The sequence below is a fragment of the Diplotaxodon limnothrissa genome, linkage group LG8, assembly GCF_057381915.1.
Source record: "Diplotaxodon limnothrissa isolate DT_005_m linkage group LG8, D_limnothrissa_male_GT1.1, whole genome shotgun sequence".
NCBI lineage: Eukaryota > Metazoa > Chordata > Actinopteri > Cichliformes > Cichlidae > Diplotaxodon > Diplotaxodon limnothrissa.
In genome coordinates, this window is record NC_140603.1 from 21,482,459 (window position 1) to 21,506,009 (window position 23,551).

Sequence of the window (23,551 nt, forward strand, 5' to 3'; positions counted from 1 at the left end):
TGAACATGCACAGATAGATCTTTTGCTGTGTGACTGTTTCAAATTTTGCAGCCCTTAAGATTAGACCATTCTAAAACTTGCTCTTCTTAAGTAGGATTATAGTTTCTATTTAAGGTTCCAAAATACATGTTCTGTCACTTGACTAAAGTTATTAGATAGCAAAGCAAATTTTGGGATCCAGTGCAATGAAAATCAGATATTCAGTTTTACATTTTACAGAAACACTGGGATAAATAGTAGAACCGTGGTTGAATTCTTTCTAGAAGTTTCTGTTACTGTTACAGCCCACAGGTGCACTCGTACACAATGAAATGCTGCTATTCTTAGTAACACCTGTGCTTACGTGCCGTGTCGACGGTGCAGTAAAAATATCTGCTCTGGCCAGTAAGTCAGAGCGATAAAGTTCAGTGACCTGTAAAACAAGCTTAGGGCACCTTGTAAATTTAATTGGTGTAAACTGTGGTCTAAAAAAATTGCAACTAAATAACCTCAAACTTAAATATTTTTATGTTTATTTAGCTCTCCCCACTTCAGACCAGACTGAGACCAGCGGGAGTCCACCTTGTATTTCCCTATAAACAGTCAGCGTGTTGCAGCAGATGACAAAGGCTTAGTGTAGTAATCCTCTTGTGTACCATCTGGCTGTTCATCTAAAATTAAACCTTCAAACCAGGGCACTTGCAACAGATGCTAACATCTGTAAATATGCAGGTGTTTCATTAAAGCACATGCACGTGGCGCACGCAGCTGTCAGGCATGGTTTTAAATCTCACATAATGTTCACGTTTAGGACACGTATGATTCATATATACTGTGTATTGAAAAATCCCACAGATGGGAGGGATAAAGAGGGCAATAATGGATGAGCCTGCACAAAGCTCCAGTTTGCAGAAACCTGCCATTACTGGGGATATGTGACTGCCAGTCATTTTCAGATTGATGACCAATATTTGGTAGAGTTCCAAGGCTGTTGCTGCATAAAATAGGCATGAAGCAGTTTGTGATTAAAAGTTCAGATGACAGTAATCTGTGCTGGACGTTTTGTCACTTCAACCCGTGACACGGTAGAAACTGATGCGTCATCAGTGCTATTTTTATTCTGTTGTCAGTGTTTTGTTTTTAAAAAACATGATTGTTCAAGCAAGCAGCATGACTCTAAGGATGGCATCTGTTAGGTCTATTGCTCTCTAAGCAGGGGCTATGTCCAGGGGTGTGGCATGGGGTGGTATAGCCCCTCCCCAGTTATCTCCTCTGCAAAAGCCACTGGACAAGACTACTGTGAATTGTTCAATACTCAGCACCACCGGATAAGATAGATAACTTACTTAACAGAAGTTACAGCTTTAACAGAAGTTACCGAAGTTACTGACATTTTTAAGTGCTTTTATTTAATGTTAGTTGTTTGAATGTTTGATTCACATTTTTAACTCCATCGAATTTATTTTAAAGCTTTATTTACTAATTATTCTACCATTTATTTAATAAAAGGCCTCTATGCTGTATTATTAGTATTATTATAAGCTATGCACAAAATGAGTAAATAAAATCATATTCAGCTACATTAGAATGACAAACTAATTCATTATAAATAATAATGATCCAGTAATATAATGCAGTATAGGGCATATGCATATTGATCTTTTCTTTCATATTATATTATTTTGGTATTTGACAGTGGTACTTATCAGAATAATTTTTTTATGTTTTTCTACTGGTTAATCCACCTCAAGCTCTTTAATCAAAATGTTAAAATAGAAAAATATAATTAAAAAAATTATATAATGCTACTGTACATCTATTATTGTGAATGTAGGAGATCTAATTAATAATGCTGAGTTTCTATGCTTGTGCTCTAACATTTTTCTGCCTTAAATGAAAATGTTCAGCCAGGGACTATTTTTATACCTGTGAATACAGGAAGTGCACACTCTACACCTTGGAATACAGTTAACACGGTAGCTCAAATGACAGGCAAACGTGCAGTCACATGACATGAAATGGTGCAAAACTCTCTCTTTAACTGTTGTCAAGGTTGCAAGCTCAAAACGTCATACTTGATTTTTCCACTCTGCTCTTCAGAGTGTCAATTTTTTTTTCTTTCATAAAATCAGCTCTTCTTAATCGAGCATTATGCTTTGTCTTTCGCTTGATTTGTCTGCTGGTAATTCATACCGGAAGGACATATTACAGTTTAAATTTTGTATTATTTATTTTATTTTTTATTTGTTCTTGTTTTTGTTTTTTGTTCGCCCACATGGTGTGATTGGCTTCTCTCCTTTTTATTTATAGGGTTTTAACAAGCCCATTAGTCACATATAGCCAAGGTGGCCTTAACTGCCCGCTGTTGCCAACCTTGCCTGCTCATTTACCAACACTAGCCTTAGCTGCACTCATGCACTTACAGCCAATAAGCTTTCTTTAGATCTTGCAGTCTACTTTCCCCAGGAAACCTAGTGACCTGCCAGGTGGCCCGTCTCAGCACAAAAAAACATGACAAAACAAACCGCTGATAATAACAACCAAACAAAAATCTGAGCTGCAAACATTTCCTATCAATGTTTCCAGACTAAACATGGATTCTGTGCCTCATGTGTGCGCCTGTCATATGTGTGGCGAGGTGCGATGATCACACCATATTGTGTGAAACTTGAACTCTCGTCTCTCAATGATCCAGGAGAATTTGGAGTGAGAGCAATGTGGTAGAAGATGTGTGCAGAGAGAAGGGATGCGTCACTGGATTAGTGCCTGAGACGCTGTCCCAGCCTCTTCCTACTTCTGAGCCTGCTGAGACGCTTCAAGAAGGGCACGACACTCACTGCTCGCTTTCCCTCCACCAAGCCTTCCACATGAGCCAGCCAAGCCTTACCTCCCCACCAGGATGAAGAAAGAAAAGAAAACGCATGCTTTACTGTTTCTCCTTATGCTTCACTTCACCTCGGGTAAGGCTCTGCTTTTCTTTTACTGTCTTTGTTGTGTGTGGTTAAGACTTCTTGCCTCGCACTTATCTGGTTAATCCTCTAACACAGAGAGGGCATGTCTGTCTTAGTGTGGACTTTCATGTTGCTTGTACTTCATAAATTTCAACATGCAATGCCGTTTTTGTCTGGGTCTTAATACTACAGCCTTATTATTTCTAATTTAACTCTTTTCTCCTCCCTGCTTTCAATTCCTGCCCTTGTTAGCAAGTGAGTGCAACTCTTCTCACTGTAAAATAATAATTAAGGAGAAAAATAATTTGATGTGGTGAGAGACATTTGTGGGGTTTGTACAGTGTGTGGAGCAGCTTCCTTTTAGATTAGGTCATTGTTTTTCTTTTATATCTCTCTTCTGCTCAAATAATGTGAATCGTCTTTTTCTTTCTTATTTTTTTTTTATCACAAAGGGCAATCAGACTATGCTCCATATTTTTACGATAATGGTCCCAGCAGTACAAATGGAAATATGGCCTTGTTCAGCATCTCTGAGGATACACCCGTTGGTAAGGCTCCCGTAAAATTACATTTTTTTTAAAAATTATTATTGTTATAATTTAATATTTTTAAGTTTGGTATAATTTGAGCATGTTTTTACATTTAGTGTAGTTTGAGATGTGTGTTTTAAGTGCCTAAGTGTTGTATGAAATGATCTCACATGGTGCTAAGGCTCCAGCTAATCGCTATAAGATCTTTTGGATTGTGACGTACATCACAGTCTTACGGGAAGAAAACATTATGGGTAGAGGGCTCATCTGACCTAACCTGTCAAACGTGCCTTTTACACTAGTGCTGCATATAGACATGTCACGTTTCTGCCCCATTTCAAAGGTTTTGTCCCTGTATGTGTTCTTTTCTCATAGGAACACAGATATATGTCTTGAATGGCACAGATCCGGAGGAAGATCCAGTACGATATGGTCTTGCTTTTGAAAAGGGCTCTACAGAATATTTTAGAGTGGACCCAAAGTCAGGAAATGTGACTCTAATTCAGGAGCTCGACAGAGAGGTAAGCATTTTAATAAAGACTCCTGGTTTGGAAACACACAAAAAAAAAACCCACTTTGGCTCAAAGTGATGTGACATCTTTATTTTTCATAGAAACAAGATGAAATCTCAGTGCACGTGAGCATAACGGATGGCCGTAATAAAGTAAGCTCTATAAGCTACAGTGCAATTCAGTTTACAGTCACATTTTAATACTGCAATTTAACTGGAAACTCTATCATAAATATTAGGATTAAATAGTACTTCAAAAAAGTGCCATGACAGCCTGTAAAATCTATTTAACTGTGCATCATGACATTTTCTCTGATCGCTATTTAGATTATTTCTCTGCAAACAATGTCATTTTTTTAATAAGCTGTAGCAAAAGCAGCTGTTTTGGAAATTTGTAATTGCTTTTCACATGTGTTTCAGGTTGTTGAGACAGTGAGAGTCTTTGTCATGGATACCAATGACGAGCCACCTGAATTTCTAAATTTGCCTTTTATTATTGATATTCCAGAGGTATATTATATAAAATAACTATACAGTTACATGCATGCATTCTAGAGTGTTTTTTCCTGAATGTAATAAAAGTGTCAAACTAATTAAATAATCAAAATTCAATAATGTTTGAAAATTATTGAACTTTTTGCTCCTTTCCCAGGACACTGCTCCAGGAAGTAGCATCTACAGAGTCCAAGCAGTGGATAAAGATATGGGCTCAGGAGGAAGTGTTTCCTATTATCTACAGGTAACTTCACAGCCTCACTGTAATGTGCTTTTGTTACCATGGCAACTTCAAAACAACTTGAGTAGTAACTCCCAAATTGCAAATATTTTTGAAGTTGAATTGAAGTAAAGATGCACAAAGTCACCAGTAAAATTCAGGCACGTTAAAGAAGCTGTTGTGAATTTTAAGAAGTTTTGTTTAAACTCAGGTGAAAAATGCCAGCCACATATCACAAATTAGAAACTATATAATGCACAAAGATCCAAATATCATACTTGATTAATTCTGGCTACTGCATCTATGTTTACTGAGCCATCAGTCAGAAAAAAGCACTCTCCAAAATATAGCAGCTAGGCTTCTACGGCAGCACGTGCGCTGAAAAGTGACCCAGTGTAACCTAGGCTAAAGTTAAAGCTTTTTTTAGCCGCGTTGCACATGGCGTCCAGATGAATACTGAGTTGATTGTAAGAGAGTACTAATCACAGAGAGGGCTCTTTATAGCTTTACACCTCTTTACATCTTCAGCTCTCTTAACTCTCACATCCTGGAATACTCCCTGAAGTCTGCCAACACCTTTATCCTCTTAGAGCCCAAAATGTATTTAAAACTGTTAACAAGTTGGGTTTTTTTCATAATTTTAGCATTTCATTTTTTTCATATCTTAATTTTTCTGGTTGTTCTAGGTTTTTTTTTTAAGCTCTTCTATGGTTTGATTCAATTTCTGCTTTGCAATCCATTTAAAAATCAATTACATTTTTTATTACCAAGACTGCAATGCAAAATAAGCAAATAGCAACACTTTTAACTAGCGTTGTATGACCCTAACACTCAGGGATAACCAGAGGTCGACCTGACATCACGAGCATTGCGCGTGATGGAGGGAGGAAAAGGGCATATGAGTGATGGGACAGTGATGCAGGGAAAGATTAATCTCATACCATAGAGCAATCTGGAAATCGTGTTACTTTAGTGGATTAAATTTCAATTACATTTGAGCATGGCATTGAAAGCTTAATAGGGGCTTAGGTTTGGTCTGGGCGAACAGCTGACAGCACAGTGGTTGTTAGTCTCCATGTGTCAATTGTGAGACAAAGCTACCCTGAAATGCCAAGGTTAAAATGAGCCAGGCTAAAATTGATCGGTACCATATCAGAATTAGCTTTATTGGTTTTCATTGCTAAATTTAAGTCGAAATAAAGCACTCCTACTATCTTTATTAACTGTGACTGTTATATTACCAGACCTCCCCATTCACCAAGTTCACCATTGATGGACACAGTGGGATCCTCAGAGTTAAACCTGGTGAGACTTTGGACTTTGAGACCACACCAACGCATTTTGTGACAGTAGTTGCAAAGGTGAGAGGTCACTGTGACACTTTTACATTTGGGTTGTGCCTTTATTTGCTTAATCAAATGGTCTTAATACATGTAAACACAGTAAGTAGCTTAGTTTGCAGGTATTTCTGTCCTCAAATGTAAAGGATTTTCAACTTTAAAGTCATGTATTTTTGACATGCAATTGCATCAATCATGGGGTTTAAAAAAGATAAATGAAATTGCAGTTTAAAATTATTTAATTCTAAGTAGAAAATTACATAAAATCTAAAAATTAGTTATTGGAGTTTATCAATAACATTCCTTCTGATACAATTTGTTCATATAGAACCAAATCCTGCATATTGTAAAAAAACAACAACAACAAAACAACAACAACAACAACAAAAACAAAAACAACATTATACTAAATACACACATAACATAATTATGTTCTATGAGCAACCCATTGCAGTGACTGAGAGGAAAACTTCCTTTTAATATGAAAAAAAAAACCTGCTGCAGAACTAGATTCAGAGTAAAAGTTGTTTTACCTTCACTGATTTGGGTGAGAGAAAAGCAAAGAGTGAAAAAGGGGAACAGGGAGCTAAAAAAAAAATCTGTTGGGAAGTGGTGAGATTTTAAGTTGCTGGTCTGCTGACGCACTGAAAGTCCTGCTCCCAAAAATAAGTATAATTTATCACTGTGAATAATAGTTGGTGGTGAGAGCTAGTTTATTTTTTGTAGCCTCGGCTCTGGCTACTTAAATACCTGGCTGTGTAACATTTAGTAGATAATCCAGTTATTAAAAAGGTAAAGCTATGATGTATAAAAAATATTATATTATAGTGTTCCCAATTAAAAATGAATTTCATTGCCTAACTTTTGATTTTTATTAAGGTGCAAGTTTTTCCTAGGTTTTTTTGGCCTTTTTCAACTTTAGTCGATAGACACAGTGAAGATAGGACAGGAGAACAGAGGCAGAGAAAGAGGGGAAGACATGCAGCAAAGGACCTTGGGTTGAACTCGAACCCGGGCCAGCAGATCTCAGTTGTATGGCACGTGGTCACAAGCTCAATGCACTGAACTAAAGTGGCAAATAAGACAATAATTGCTTCTAAAATTATACTAAACCATGAACATGTATCTAAAATCTTATGCATGTTCTTTCTGCAGTTTGTGATTTTTAGCAAGTTAAGAAAAAACAAACTCTTAACTTTTTCAAGCAAGACATCTCTTTAAAGTGCAAGTAACATAGCATTTAGGTTAGAATACTAAAAAAATGTATATTTTTGGTTAAACTAAATTTTTAGTGTTTTTTGTGAGCTGGCTTCAAGCTGTTGTGACAGATAACATGTAGCAGAGATCCCATAATCCCAACATGGCCAAATGTAAAATAAACTTAACCATGTCTTTGATTAAATATAAAGGGTTAGCTAATTATGCCATGTGGTAACTTTGCTTTTACCTTGTTGTTGTCACAGGATGGAGGTGGAAAGTACAAGGGGAAGCATCAGGTGTTGACTTCCACAGCCACAGTAACAATTAATGTTATTGATTCCCAAGACATGCCTCCATACTTTGTAGGAACACCATATTTTGGATACATCTATGAGGTCTCTGTTCCTGTAAGTTCTTGTCGCATTCACTGAATTAAATTTGATTTCAGTTATTGCTTTTGTCTCCATTGTGTTGATGTACTTTTTTACTTCTAGGGCTCTGAAATATACACAGTGTACGCTAAAGATGGTGACCAAGGCAATCCTAAGCCGATACATTATTCCATTATTAATGGTAAGAACAATAGCAAAAAGAGAAAAGTGCAAGATTTAGTTGCTTGTTTGTAAGGCAAAAGTGTGTTACTGTGTCTTCTTTTAGATTATGATCAGATTTCAAACAAAACTTCTATCAACACCTTTCAGGTAGTGATGGTGTGTTCGACATAAATAGCACAAGTGGTTGCATCACCCTGACAACTTTTCCATCTTTGCTGAAAAATGAGCTGTATGAAATCAAAGTCAAGGTAACAAGTTATTTTCTACTTATCTTCATTTTTAAAAGAAACTTTTCACCGCAGTAGCTTTTGAAACCACCTTCAGCAGCCATAAGTTGAACGGATAGATTTTTTTCTTTGTACGACTTTATTAGTCTCTCACATGGTTGTGGATAAAGTTTGGTCCACTCTTTACAATATTGCTTCAGTTCATTGAGGTTTGCAGGTATTTGTTTATGCACAGCTCTCTTAAGTGCCAATCAAAGTATCTTAATCAGTTTTAGGTCTGGCCTTTGAGTGGGCCATTACAGCACCTTGATTCTTTACCTTTTCAGCCATTCTGTTGTAGATTTATTGCTGTGCTTAGAATCATCATCGTGGTCCATGACCCAAGTTTGGCCAAGCTTTGTCTGTCAGGCAGCTGGGCTCACATTTGACTCTAGAAAGTATAGAAAGGAGTTCATGGTTGACTCAATAATTGCAAGGTGTCCCAGTCCTGTGGCTGCAAAACAAGTCCAAATCATGACCCCTCCACCACCGTGTTTCACAGTATGAGGTGTTTGTGATGATATGCTGTGTTTGATTTTCACCAGATGTAGTGCTGTGGATTAAGGCCAAACATTCACTTTGATCTTGTCTAGCCAAGGGACATTGTTCCAGAAGTCTTGGAGTTTCTTCAGACACAACTTTGCGAACCTAAGCTGTTCTGCTATATTCTTTTTAGACAGAAGAGACTTTCCTCTGGCAAACCTTCTAAAACATGTTTGTCAGGTTTTGCCCGGCCTTGGGGCGTATTTTCTGGGATGTCCACTCCTAGGAAAGTTGCTACATTGTGTTAACATACACCTGAATGCTCCAGACCAGCAAAATTCCAAAACTTGTTATCGTACAGAGGTGGTCTCGCTGATGATCGGTTAAATAAATGCATTTGATTAGAATCATCTTGCTGCTTCTTCTTCTGCTTCTGGAATAGTTTTTAACAGGACTGCATAGAGTCCCATGAAAACCTTTTTTCACCGGTGCTTCTTACTCTCATTGACTATAATTTTATTTACTTGTGTATTTTTTAAACTGAAGGCATCTGAGATAGGCCCAAACAATGAGCTCCAGGACTATGATGTTACCACAGTGACTGTCCGTGTGGTTGATCTCAACAACCATCCCCCAACCTTTTATGGAGAAAATGGGCCACAGAACAAATTTGAAGTCACCATGTATGAGCATCCACCTGCAGGGGAGATCCTCCGTGGCTTCAAGATCACAGTCAACGACTCTGATCAGGTACATGAATTCCCAAATTGCAAATATCTGATTCATTCCTTGGACATGCAGCAGTGTGCTATTACTAATCAATAACTGTGATCAAAGGTGGTGCAATAATATTAAAATTTAAAGAATATTAGCCAGTTGACAGATCCATTTAAAGAAATTACGTACAAAGTTAACTAAATATGTGAAAACAAACGTGTTGTGCAATAATGCCGCCCCAAAGTTGCAAATATCCAGCAAAAGTATTGAAAGTAAAAATGTCACTCACTATGCCACCATGGTTAGTCTCCTCTACCTGTTTATAATAGCTCATGTAGCATTACATGACACTCTTATACTCTTATTTATGTGGTGGCAACAGCTCAGGAGGTAGCACAAGTTATGTTATAATGTTAATAATAAGTTGGTGGTTGCTCCAGTCTGCATGCGAAATCCTTGGGCTAACTGCAAACCCCAAGTTGCATCTAATGGCGTGTGAGTGTGTATGAATGTATGTCAGAAAGCACTTAAGCATAAAAAAGTGTTTGTGTGAATGGGTGAATAAGACATGTTGTATAAAGCGCTTTTAGTGCTTAGGTAGAGTAGAAAAGCGTTCTAAAAGAACCAGTGAGTTTATGTAATGGATTTCTGTATTGTGCTGACATTTTTAGGGAGCAAATGCCAAATTTAAACTGAGGCTAGTTGGGCCGAGCCGAGTGCTTCGTGTGGTTCCCCAGACAGTCCTGAATGAAGCACAGGTGACCATCATTGTGGAAGACACATCCGGCATCGACTATGAAAAGGGGCCAACTCTCTCTTTTAAGGTGAGGCGCCGTATGGGCAATATTACAACATTACAATACGTTATTATTAACAAGTGTCGAAGAAATAATCCTGTTAGTTATTTTACTGGGTGGGTAATCTCTTTTGGTTACTAGGAAATATGATTTTGATTAATGGCTTTAGCCCATGAATTAACTGCATTTTCATTAACTTAAGCTTTGCCTGTATACTAATACTTTGTGAATGTTGCAACATAAATACATAGCTCACCTTTTGTAAACTGCCACAAAGATAATTTACTCCAATCATTTGTGCTTTGTAAAGGACCCAGGCTAGAAATCCATCTATCAATATGACTGTAGATAAGCAATAACAACATGAGCGCCCTAGCAAGTCTCTGATTTATTTCACTGACTGCAGTGACATTAATTTTAAAAATCATAAATCAAATCTGAAAATATTTTCTTTGCTTGGTTTACAGTTTCACAGAGTAGCCAGTGTGGCTTTAGATATCTGTATATCCATGAACTCATTGATTATTCATTCATTTATTTGTTCATTTTCAGGCACAACAAATACCTATATTGAACATAAAATGCACAAAACAAAAAACAAAAATTGCCTGAAAAAATTATGAGTTGACTAAAGCTTTCAGCACTAATTTAATCACTCTGAGTGTGTCTTCCTGCAGCTCCTGGCAGTGGAGATTGACACTCCCGAACGGTTCAGCGCAACAGCGGACATAGTGATCAACCTGCTGGACACAAATGACAACATCCCTAAATTCACATCTGAGTATTACATCGCCAGGGTCCCTGAGAACTCTCCTGGAGGCTCCAGTGTTTCATCTGTAACAGTGAGTCAATCACAGTTAAACTCAGCTTTAACCTGATCAAAGTGATTATATAATCCATCTTTCCTCTATTAAATGCATATTGCTCAGCACAGTTCATTAGATAAAAGCAGATTGGTGCCAGACAAAAACAGGCTTAGCGCTCTCTTGCTTCAGTTTGCTACTCCTGGTTATGAAATTTGTTATCTCCATGTCACAATCTGGCATGTTGGCCTATGTTACTCCTCATCGAGGGAGATTATTAAAAAATATATTGGCACATTTGTCCCTTGCTTGTCATCATACTGTAGAAACCCTGCAACCAGGCAATGTGTCCAAGTTAAGCAGTGAGAAGTAAAAAGCTTAATTTTGCTTCAAGGTTAATCATGTTGACCGATGCTTGCTGAACATCCCCTCGCAACACACTGTATATGAGCTTAAGACTCTATCTAGTTGTCCACAGGGGGTTTTAGTAAAAATAAATGACACAATAAATTATTTTCAGTCACCTTAAAGTAATCATATTTATTTAAGTTACATATCTATACACTATTATGATGTAATTTTCCAAATAAGTAATTAAAAAATTTTAAAGTGTAATTTTTTAATATTTTGTTGTGTAAGCATGAGTATGTATGTGTGGTATGTAGGAGTATGTAGGTGTATAATCGCCTTCCTTTTTTTCTCTGTAGGCAAACGACCCAGATTCCGGGTCTTGGGGTGAAGTCAAATATACGATTTATGGATCAGGATCTGATTTGTGAGTATAAACCTTTCATTGCTGCCAATTTAGGTTCATTCTGATCAGATCTTTAATTCTGGCATTTCCACAAAATGCATTTCACAGCCTAAAGTTATTTTGAAAGTATGAGTCAAAAATGCTCAGAGGCTCAGGGTGTTTAGTGCCAGCAGGACACTAGTCTTGAGTCATCTTTGTGTCTTTGATGAAAGAGGTAAGCGGGAAACTGGTTTGATCGGCCCCTCTGCTGCACAAACAGCTCGCTCTAAAATGGCTGTAAGATGCTGGCTAATCTCCTAATTGGATTGGTAGGTTAAAAATAGAGAGCCTGGCCCATCTCACATAGGCAGAGCCAATTAATATGCAATGTGACAGCTGGAGCCACAGAAACGGCAGCTTTGAGAAGCAAGGCAACATACAGCGAAGGGAAAGTGAGAATTTATGCCTGTCTGCAGGCTGCAACCTGAGTTAATTGTGTGAAAGTTATCAGTTCCAAGAAAACTTGTGAAATTTCACAGCGAAAAACAAGACAGAAAAGTCTGCTGAATAAAATGGCTGCATGCCCAATGTTGAACTAGAAGGCACTCAGAAAGCTCCTGGCAAGCTTTAAAATGAGTAAACCTGCTGTGTGTACGAGCAAGTATTTATTCCTTATTGTATCCCTGAAATTGTTATGAATGTGTTTTTAGGTTAGAGAAATATAACAGGTGGTAAAAAAAATTAAGCCCTACAGGGTATAGTCAAGCTCTCCTGATTAGTGATCACTTTAAAACAACCTCTGGAAAGTCTGAAAATCTCAAATATACATTCACAATGTTTGAAATGACAAAATAGTTAGAAGCTTTGTGGTTCCAGATCCTCAGAAAACACAAACAGTGTATAACAATAAGAACAAAATTGAAAAAAAAAACTTGGCAATTATTGTGTAAATCAATATTTCTCTACAGATGTACATATGCATTTCATATGCTGGAGATCTGTCTTTAAGGAAGCAACTCATTAAACATATTCTCCCTGCAAATCAGGGTTCAGGATTTTTCACCCAAACAAATAAGCATAAGCAGCAAAAATGTACAAGTTTGTTTTTCCTACACGTTTTTTAAATCAACTGGATTAACATCTGAAGCCTTACAGTACAACACGTCTGTCCAACGATGGCTGTAAAGTTGTTTTTTATAGCAAAGTGTGAGTCATGTAGAGATTCACAGGGAGCAATGAAAATCTGTCACTTGAGCTGTGAATTACGATGCCTGTATTAGAAACGCCTGGTTAGTTGAGATGAAGCTAAATGGACATCTGTGGTTGTGACTCATGCACTGTGTGATCTGAACTGCAGGTTTTCCATTAACGCTTCATCAGGCCTCATCACCACACAGCCCTGGACCAGCCTGGATGCAGAGGTCAGGTCAAAGTACAACTTTTTTGTCAAGGCTGAAGATTCAGAGGGGAAGTACAGCTTGGCTGAAGTCTTTGTCACAGTCACTGACATGAACGACCACGCGCCAGAATTTGATGAAGTGCTCGTGGAGAAGACGATGATTATTGGCACGCCTGTCAAAATAGAGGTACATTTTGCTTTGAAATTGATCTATCTCGTCTCTTTTAGCTTAATCTGTGATTCTACTTTCACCAAGTTTCAGCTTTTTTGTTGTAAACTGAATGTTTTGGGAGCTTAGATAACAGTAAACATTCAATGTATTGAGCTTTGGTTCTAGAAAAGTTATGATTGCATAATTTGGCATCAAAAGACTAAGATTTTGGTGTGTAGAGCTTTCTAAATTTGTTAATATTCCATGGCTATAAATACAAAAAACACTATTTGCGCCTTTCTGATAAAGACTACAAAAAACAGCTGTTTAAAATGTATTCAGTTGTGTGGATTAACTAGAAACGTGTAACTAAATTAAATAAAATTTGATTTCAAATCTAAGGAAAATCTGAAGCCTGCAGTGGATATTCTGCATTAATACCTGGTTTAAAACACTTCTTATAAAGTAATCAGTGTGACTAATTAAAATTATTAATAGGGAAACAACAATTCCATAGCCAAGTATACGGATGATAAATTGACTCATCTTAAAATGTATGCATATATGTGCCAAAGCTAGGTTAAAGAACGACATATTGCATGCAATATGTCAAATCTAATGCATTTTACAGAAACATCACAGCCTAAGAATAAAGATTTATTCGTTTACATTTTAACTAAACGCTATTGATGCATGATGCTTTTTACAGGCCGTGGATGAAGATGCGGAGTCTCCAAACAACGTCATTGAATACTCCATCATGACCGCAGATCCTGACAATGCATTTGACATCAATGCTGACACTGGCGAGATCAAGCTGAAGCCTTATATTAAGTCTATGGAGATTGTACAGAACATCACCAAGCAGAAGGACTGCAAGTGGTCTGTGGTGGTCGAAGCCAGGGACCGAGGCTCTCCGTCCTTCAGCACAACAGCTGTGGTCAACATCGATATCACAGAGGCGGTAAGACTTGTTCCGACTCGGAGCATGCTTGCAGTGCTTCCTGTCCCAGAGCTGAGCTGTAGACGTGCATTTTAACATGAGTCAATAGGGACTGTTGCCATGCTACTATATGCTTCTGCTAAATCAGCGTCCTTGTTTCAGCTAGTCACATTTCACTAAGTTCATCTACTTTAAAGGATAACACTGGTAATTTCTTATAGTTTATTTAAAGATCAGAACTAACAATAAAGTTTCCTACTAAGAAGTGAAAAAAAATCCATTAATACTAACTGGACTATCAGGTTCTGAATGCAATCTAATTTGTGGCTTTAAATATGAATTATTACAGAGTTTTAAAACCAATTAACTCTAAATTTGTAGCTTTCCCTTTCAGAACAAAGTTTTATCATAAAAAATTATTTGGACAAAAAAACAGTTTTAACCATTCTGGGATTGATCCACTGAACAGTCAAAGGCCACTTCATTAGTTACACTTTTTCATTTACTGGTTAACACAAATATTTAATCAGCCAATCATTTGGGCTCACCAAATAAGACAAGAGGAGACTCAAAAATGTTGCCTAAACTGATGAGTCACAATTGTTGCTGCAGCATCCAGATGGTGGGTCAGAATTTGGCATGGGCAACATGAATGCATCAATCCATCCTGCCTTGTCAGCAGTTCAGGCTGGTGGTGGTGATGGTGGTGTAATCATGTGGGGAAATTTTTTGGCATACTTTGGGTCCCTCAGTACCAAGTGAGCATTGTTTAAACACCACAGCCTATCCGAGTAATGTTACTGCGCATGTCCATCCCTTTATGGCCAATATGTACCCATCTTCTGATGGCTGTTTCCAGCAGGATAATGTGCCATGTCACAAACCTCAAATCATCTCAAACTGGTTTCTTGGTCATGACCTCCACAGTCATTCAATAGAGAACCTTTGGGATATAGTGGAGCAGAAGATTTGCATCTTGGATTTGACACCAACAAATCAGCAGTAACTGTGTGACGCTATCAAATCAATACTTAGCTCTGAGGAATGTTTCCAGCACCTTTTTGAATGTATGCTTTGGATTATTACAACAATTATGAAGGCAAAAGAGCCAAAGCCAACCTAGTGCTGGCAAGGTGTGACTAATGATGTGGCCAGTGAGTATATATGGTCATGGCTACACATTTTACTTGTTGATGGAAAAATTCACACTCATTTTGATCTTTGAAATATTGATATAAACATTAGCATTATCCTTTGAAGTTTTTGCTCATTTGCATTGATCCATATTTTTCTAATACTTTTTGTGTTTTCATCCTGAATCCATTATTTCACTCTCCATGATGTTTTTGGTTCTGTTTGTGTGTTGTGTATCGTGCTTTTCAGATAAAAGGTCGAGTTGTTTCATACTTCATGGGCCTCAGCAAGCGTCCGCTGACTGTTTTTGGAATTTTTTTGAGCATTCTCACGTCCCTTGTTTTACTAACAATCTGCATATCCACCATCCTGTACTGTAACGCAGTGAAAAAGTCCCGAATCAACCCTGAGAGTAACTACATTAAAGTGGTCCGCAGAGTCAAGTGAGAAATAACCAATGCCTCTCCTTCATTTTCATTCATGAACATTAAAATAATGTTTACTGGCTGGGTTAGGTCTGTAAAAGAGTACCGGTGTACATTGAAAGAAAAGTCTTTTTTATTATTTACTATTTTTACTTCCACAAACTTTTTTGGTCCCATGAACTGGTCATTATTATTGTTTAGCCCTCGTCAGTCAAAGAGAAATCCTAATGCATCGCACTGCCAGACGCATTCCTAAACATTAGAGACATATGTAGTTGCTAGCTTTCCTGTATTGTAGGGCAGAAGATGGATGTCTGGGTGCGAGTGTGAAAGTGCTAGAGTGTTCATAGACATGTTGTTTGGGCCTCCTCTGTCAGTGCTTTGGCATCCAATTTCATGTTTGCATGCTTTTGACAAATACTTGGAATTGAGGTTCAAACTGTTTTATTTATGCTCTTTTACAGACTCCTCTCAAGGGGCCTATGGCAGCCTTTTTAATGAAAAGTAGGGACAATCCTTTAAAAGCTCTAGGCATGGTCACTTTTATCATTAGTGTTTTGGTAGGAGGGACTGTCTTGATCTCTACGGCTATGTACATGCGCAACTCAAAGTCCAACAGGATCATGCCAGCACGCCGCATCATTAAGAGGCGACCCAGGGACCAGCAGCCTTGGACCTTCAAGATACCTGTTATCAAATTCACCAACCCTGGAGAAAAGTTCCTCATAACCAACCCGGAGAGCAGCCTCCAGCAGGAGACAGGTAGCCCCCGGCTGAAGCCTCCACCTCCCATTGCTCCCTGTCTTCCGCCTCCACCTCCCTCTAACGTGCGGCCCAATGAAAGGCTGCGTGCAGTCCCAACAATATCTGGCGCACTGGCATCCAAAGGCTCCAAGAAGGCTAAGTCCAGCCGCCGTAAGGAGGGAAACATCAGCTCTGCTTTAGTGTCGGAGCTTAAAATGAAGCTTGAGCAGAAAATACACGAGAACAACCAAGGTTATTATTAACTTTAATGCACAAATATCTTCTTTGATGGCTCTTAACTCACTTCATCCGAGTTCTGTGTGATGATGAGGTTACGTGAGCCTACCTTTATGTTATTTACAAGCAAACAAAAGAAGAGAGTGGTTTACATAATTATGTCTTAAGACAAGATAGAAGTGGGCTGCAGTGTATTCTCAGTTGACCTGCTTTAGATAAAAACAGGAGACAGCTTGAGTCAGCAGTACAGTACTAGATAATTCACCACACTGCCATCTTGAGGAGGATTATCATTTTAACATTAAGAAGCATTACAAGAAATTGAAAGCTGAGAAGTTGCTCTTTTGTATGATGAAAATGTGCCACTGTAGGTTTTCACAGTAAGAGCATCTTGCTTTTATTTTGTTGAGTGAGTAACTGTAGAAAATGCTTTTATATAAGTGGATGTGGATCTATTTTAATTGTACAGCACTGTAAACATGGCAAAACCGCAGCTGTATCATGATGCAGTAAATACAGCAAAGTCAAAATTAGACCGTCTAACTCCTCTTGAAGGATGTTGTTGATAAAAATCAGTCATATGCTTGAAATTTTTAAGCTCAGATTACTATTTATATAAGCTGCTTGGACACTTAATTCATATGGGTATTTAAATGTAGTGTCAAAAATGTAGGGTCTTTGCACTGCTACTTTCCAGGTTACTTTTAAATGCCTTCAAATGTAGGCAAATACAGTGTCATCACTGCAAGAAATATGATGTTCTTGATTCTATCTTAGCTTACTATTGTAAATAAGTTTAGAAAAACTATATATGTTACATATAAATAACACTTGCCTGGTATTTCAAAGTAACATATTTGTACTGTCTTTGTACTGTCTTGATTTTGAATAAATATTCAAAAATATCTTGGTCTGTGCTCAATTTTGTCCTGGTGGTTTGATGTAGTTTTTTAGTTTTTTGGGGTTGTGGTAAAGACACAAAAACTAAGACACTGATTAAAATAAAGAAAACAATACATACATTATTTTTACACAGCAACACTGTCCCCATAGTTGAAAAGTTCACTGCAAATAATGCATTGGCTTAAGTGGACTGGCTTAAGTACAGCGCTTAATTTTGATGTTTTGGTACTTTTTATGGTTAATCTTGCCTTATGAAGATCATAGCAATGCAAGGGGAGGGATCACTAGTGCAAACAAGCGTGGGACTAATGTCAGTCTGTTATGTAATGTAAATCACAATGTTATAGCAGCTGTGCTTTGTTAGTCTCTTGTTGTTGTTGTGAATTTCTAATGTAAATGTCACTGTTTTCATGGCTGAGGGTGGAACTCAACCTGGCTATCGATGAACCACCATGACTAATACTACAGCAGTAAGTGGTAACATGTGGCCACCCTTTCCATGTCCAAATTCCAGTACAGTTGTAGCCATGGGTTTGACCAGTGCATAGAAGTCTTTACCTTCTTTTAACCCTTGTATGGTGTTCGGGTCTGTGAGACCCGTTTTCAGTTTTTCTCAAAAGAAAAATTAAACAATTAATTATTTTTTCAACCTGAAATTCATTGGCTTTGGCTTATTTTCTGTGAAGAACATGAATCCGAACTAATTTTCAATGACCTCATACTGTACCTCCCCCCACGCATTTACATTACATACAAGGTGTTCGGGTCCACTGGACCCAGGCCTAATAAAGGAGGTGGAAGGAGATGGACCAAATTGATCTGCAGGCCTACTTTGGGGTTCTTATCCTTGCAGGAGTTTTCAGGTCCAAAGGGGAATCCACAGAATCCTGTGGGATGCAGAAACCGGCAAGAACCTTTCCATGCATCAATGTCTCTGGAAAACTTCCACAAAATTTCCAGGATTATCCGTTTTGATAGCCGAGACGACAGACCAGCTCGACGGCAGAGAGACAAGCTAGCTGCCATCAGGACAGTGTGGGATAAGTGTGTGCACCACCTACCCCTGTTTTACAACCCTGGGCCTAATGTCACCATTGATGAGCAGCTGATCCCATTTAGTTGTGAAACATATTGCTTCACGTGTAAATGTGTTGTCTTTCCACTCACTCCACTTGATTATAACTGATTTATGTTTTTATAACATTTTATAAAAAAAAAAAAAAAAAAAAAAAAAAACGAGAAGCACATTAATTCATAAATGTGATCTAACAAAGGTAAAGGGAAAAAATTAACCATGTTTACTGTTCATATGGCTTGTAATTGGGATGAAGTAAACATCTGTTGAGTAATTTAACATAAAATTGTTTGATAGTGTTAATTTGGAAAGCCAAAACTCTAGCGGGTCCACCAGACCCATGAACACTGGCTGAGTAACAAAAATATGAACACCACACAAGGGTTAATTGTTGAGCTTATTGGGGTTATGATGGTAGGTTGTCTACCTCCATCCTATCCCTAGCACTCTCTGACATGCCAATCATGAGTATGTTCTCCTCCACTCTATGGTCTTCTTCTGTTCCTTCTGTCTAACCTTTGCTCAATATCTCCAGTATCCCTCCTCTGCACATGTCCAAATCATCTCAGCCTTGCCTCTCTAACTTTGTCTCCAAACTGCTCAACCTGAGCTGTCCCTCTGATGGACTTGTTTCTAATCTTGTCCGTTCTAGTCACTCTCAACTAAAGTCTAAGCATCTTCAGCCTCACCACCTGTCTTCTTGTCAGGGTCACTGTCTCCAAACCAAACATCATAGCAGGTCTCACACCCCTCTTGTAAACATTCCCTTTCATTCTTGCTGCTATCACAATTCACCCCTGACACTTATCTCCACCAGCTTCATGGTGCCTACACTGTCTTCTTTATCTCTCGTGTGCACTGTCCATTGCTTTGAATAGCCGATCCCAGGTATTTAAACTCATCCAACTTCACTATCTCGATTCCTTGCGTCTTTACCTTTCTACCAGCCTACCAGGTTTCAACGTAACTTTATTCTTTCATGAGTTATTTACAAGTTTCTGACCACTTATAAAATGTGTTCAATGTGCTGCCCATTGTGTTGGATTGTCAATGCAACCCTCTTCTCCCACTGATAGCAACACCGCAGGAGAAATGCCAGCACAGGCATCCAGTATCCGTAGTTTCAGGTGCTGCACATCTCGTATCTTCACACCATAGACAATCGCCTTCAGATGACCCCAAAGATAAAAGTCTAAGGGGGTCAGATCAGGAGACCTTGGGGGCCATCCAACTGGCCCATGACGAACAATCCACTTTCCAGGAAACTGTTCATCTAGGAATGCTCGGACCTGGCACCCATAATGTGGTGGTGCACCATCTTGCTTGAAAAACTCAGGGAACGTGCCAGCTTCAGTGCATAAAGAGGGAAACACATCATCATGTAGCAATTTCAAATATCCAGTGGCCTTGAGGTTTCCATTGATGAAGAATGGACCCACTATTGTTGTACCCTATATACCACACCAAACCACTCTCCAGTGACGTGCAGCGAGTGCTACGCTGTGGGTTCTTGCTGAATGAAGCTAGGACAGCCACTGATGTTTCTTCATTAGTGACAGTTTTCTTGCGTCCACATTTTGGCAAATCCAACACTGAACCAGTTTCACGAAACTTAGCAAGCAGTTTGCTAACTGTGGTGGTCTCGTCAGGTGTCTTGCATTGAAATCTGCTGCAATGACCCGGTTATTGCATTCACCAGATATCAACACAATTTTGATCCGCTCCTCACGTGTTAACCTCTTCGACATGTCAATGGCTGTGAACAAAGAGAAACTTGTAAATAACTCATGAAAGAATAAAGTTACGTTGAAACCAAGCACACCATTGTTTTTCTTGTGACATTACCAATAAGTTTGATATGTCACATGGCCCTCTTCCTATTGAAAAAACAAAAGTTGTATCCAAGATGGCCGACTTCTAAATGGCCACCATGGTCACCACCCATCTTGAGGAGTTTGCCCCCTCACATATACTAATGTGCCACAAACAGGACTTTAATATCACCAAACATTCCCATGTTATTACGGTGTATCCATATAAATGGCCCACCCTGTATTTCTCCAGGCTTTCTTGCACCTGCTCCCTACTCTCACTACAGATCATAGTCTCATCTGTGAACATCACAGTCCACAGAAACTCCTGCCTGATCTCATCGGTCAACCTGTCCATCACCACTGCAAACAAGGTGCTCAGGGATGATCCCTGATGTAATCCTACCTCCATCTGTTACTCCAATAGCACCTTTCCTCACAGTCTTGCTACCCTCATGTATGTTCTAAAAACCATGTCTTCACTCACTAGTATATTTGCATCTCTAACCTTATTCACTTAATCTACTGCACATCCTTTCCAGCTCGATTTCTGCCTCTAGCCAACTAGTACAAGTCCTTTTCAAGACTTTCTTGGCTTGGTTTTTTCTCAATCTTTCCAGAATGTCTGGAATGTGAACAATTTCTAAAATACTTTACTGATAAAATTCTATCTCTCAAATCCTCACTCCCCCCAGTGGTGAGCCTTGCTTTCACTGGAGAATGTGCTTCTACTTTTCATCAGTTTGAGCCAGTGTCACTCTGTACACTTAAGCAAATTGTCAAGCAACTGAAAATTACTAGTTCTGCATATGAACCTCTTCCGTCTCGCATTGTGAAGGACGGCTTTGATGTAATTGGGCCCAGTATTCTATTTTTAATGAACTCATCATTGTCTTCTGGCTATGTTCCCTCTGTTTTTAAACATGCTATAGTGCAACCTGCTCTCAAAAAAAGGTGTCTTGACCATTGTGATTTTGTTAATTATAGGCCGATATCCAAACTTCCATTCCTCTCCAAAATCCTAGAGAAGATAGTTCTCTCGCAACTCCAGGCTTACCTGGATGCGCATGACATCTGTGATAAATTTCAGTCTGGTTTTAAACCACGCCACAGCACCGAAACAGCTTTGCTGAGAGTCCTTAATGATCTTCTCTTAATTACTGATTCAGGGCATTCTGTTGTATTAGTCTTATTGGATTTGTCCTCAGCTTTTGATATGGTTGACCATAATATCTTATTAACGAGGTTAGAACGCACTGTGGGCATTCGGTGTGAAGCCCTTAACTGGTTCAAATCATACCTTTTGAACAGGTCTTTCTCCGTTACCTTGGGTACTTATTCTTCCTCAACTGCATCCTTATGCTGTGGTGTGCCCCAAGGCTCTGTACTTGGCCCAGTGTTATTCTCATTATATATGCTCCCCCTAGGCTTAATCTTTCTCGAGTGCATGAGAGAAGTCAGAGAATGGCTTTCAGGCAATTCCCTTATCCTGAATGATAAGAAAACGGAAATTGTGGTGTTTGGCAACCATATCCCTTGGGGCCTATTAGCTGATACCTTTGGTTCCTTTGCCACTTCTTTCTCTGACTCAGTTAGTGACCTAGGTGTCCTGCTGGATAGCTCTTTCAAATTTAACAAACAAGTGTCCTCAGTAATCAAATCTAGCTTTTACCAACTGCGCCTTATTGCTAAGGCTAAGCACTATGTTCCTCATAAAGATCTTGAAAGGCTCATTCATGCTTTTGTGACTTCTAGATTGGATTACTGTAATTCTCTCTCCTTTGGTCTTCACGCCGCTCTCCTTCACAGACTCCAGCTTGTCCAAAATGCGGCGGCTCGCCTCCTGACTGGCACTAGAAAGCATCACCCCTGTTGTTATTGATTTGCATTGGCTACCCATAAAATATTGCATTGAATTTAAAATATTGTTGCTCACCTTTAAAATTATAAATAATTTAGCCCCTCGTTATCTTGTCGATCTTCTTAGTCTATATGTCCCTGGGCGAGCCCTCAGGTCTTCAGCCCAATTACTCTTGACTCAGCTTAGATCTAGACTTAAATCTAGGGGTGACCGTGCTTTTGCCCTGGTTGCACCTAATCTGTGGAATAACCTTCATCGCTATCTGTGCGTCAGACTCCATTTTATCTTTTAAATCCCGTTTAAAAACTCACTTATTCAACATAGCTTTTCCATCTAGTTAGTGTACTTATTTTATATTTGGTTTAATTTTTATTTATGTACTTTACCTTTTAGCTTTATCTGTTCTTAGTAACTTTGTTCTTATATTCCCTTTTATTGCTGTATAATTAGTGCCCTCAACCTGATGACATATGTGGTACTTTGTAAATAGTCTTTTATTTAATCATGTCTTAATTTACCTGTTTTTATTGTAAAGCACTTTGGTGTACCGCTGGTTTTTTAAACGTGCTATACAAATAAAGTTGTATTGTATTGTATTGTATTGTATCTTTCCATAATACACAAAATCAGTCTTTTTCTTTGTTTTTTTTAGCCAACTCCTACAACAGGATCAAGAGTTGGCATCTTAGGCTCCTGCAGGTACTTATGAAGATCCAATATTATAATGTTATTTTGACACCTAACAACCACCAAAAAAATACAAATCACAAAGTTTCTATAGCTTGGACAAGTACTAGCTGCTATAATGAACGTACATTAGGGTTCCCATTGTTCTTCTAAAATAAGCAAAACCTTCACTAAAATTGATCAAAGCTGAATTAACCTTGTTTTTTTTTTATTTAGAAATACATTTATTTGGAATAATTTGCTATACTGAAAGAAACAGGTAACAAAAAAGAAGAAGAAAAAGAAAAGTCAGCATTACATAACTTTTCCAGTCTTTTACTACTACTGTCCCTACTTTTCATATACCATCACTTTCTTTTTAACTGGGCTGTACATATTATATTAAATCAATTTATTAATCAATTAATCACCTTTCGGTGATTAACTTCTTGAAACAACTATGTCTGGAAAAAGTACTATATATTAATATATTATCTAAATAATAGCCTTTTTCAATTGTTTTATTTATCTATTAAAACATAAAATTATTATAACATGCAGTAACTGATGCACATGTAAAAATCATGTGAAAATACAGTCACCGTGTGGACACAATCAGCTCA

The 23,551-nt window shown here is 38.3% G+C and overlaps 1 protein-coding gene across 2 annotated transcripts; it reads left to right on the forward strand.

The window, feature by feature from the left end:
- The first annotated feature begins 2,878 nt into the window (after positions 1 to 2,878).
- Positions 2,879 to 16,638, forward strand: LOC146626848 (cadherin-related family member 1a). 2 transcript variants are annotated; one of them, XM_085360852.1, is made up of 18 exons: positions 2,879 to 2,939; positions 3,183 to 3,185; positions 3,383 to 3,478; positions 3,836 to 3,981; positions 4,074 to 4,124; positions 4,392 to 4,481; positions 4,624 to 4,710; positions 5,931 to 6,047; positions 7,490 to 7,633; positions 7,721 to 7,799; positions 7,928 to 8,028; positions 9,076 to 9,279; positions 9,918 to 10,070; positions 10,721 to 10,885; positions 11,554 to 11,621; positions 12,937 to 13,165; positions 13,839 to 14,093; positions 16,096 to 16,638. In XM_085360852.1, exons 1-18 carry the CDS (start codon positions 2,879 to 2,881, stop codon positions 16,636 to 16,638), a joined length of 2,592 nt encoding a protein of 863 aa, XP_085216978.1. The 2 variants fall into 2 exon arrangements, with proteins under 2 accessions (XP_085216978.1, XP_085216977.1); XM_085360851.1 differs by lacking the exon at positions 3,183 to 3,185.
- The last annotated feature ends 6,913 nt before the right edge of the window (positions 16,639 to 23,551 follow it).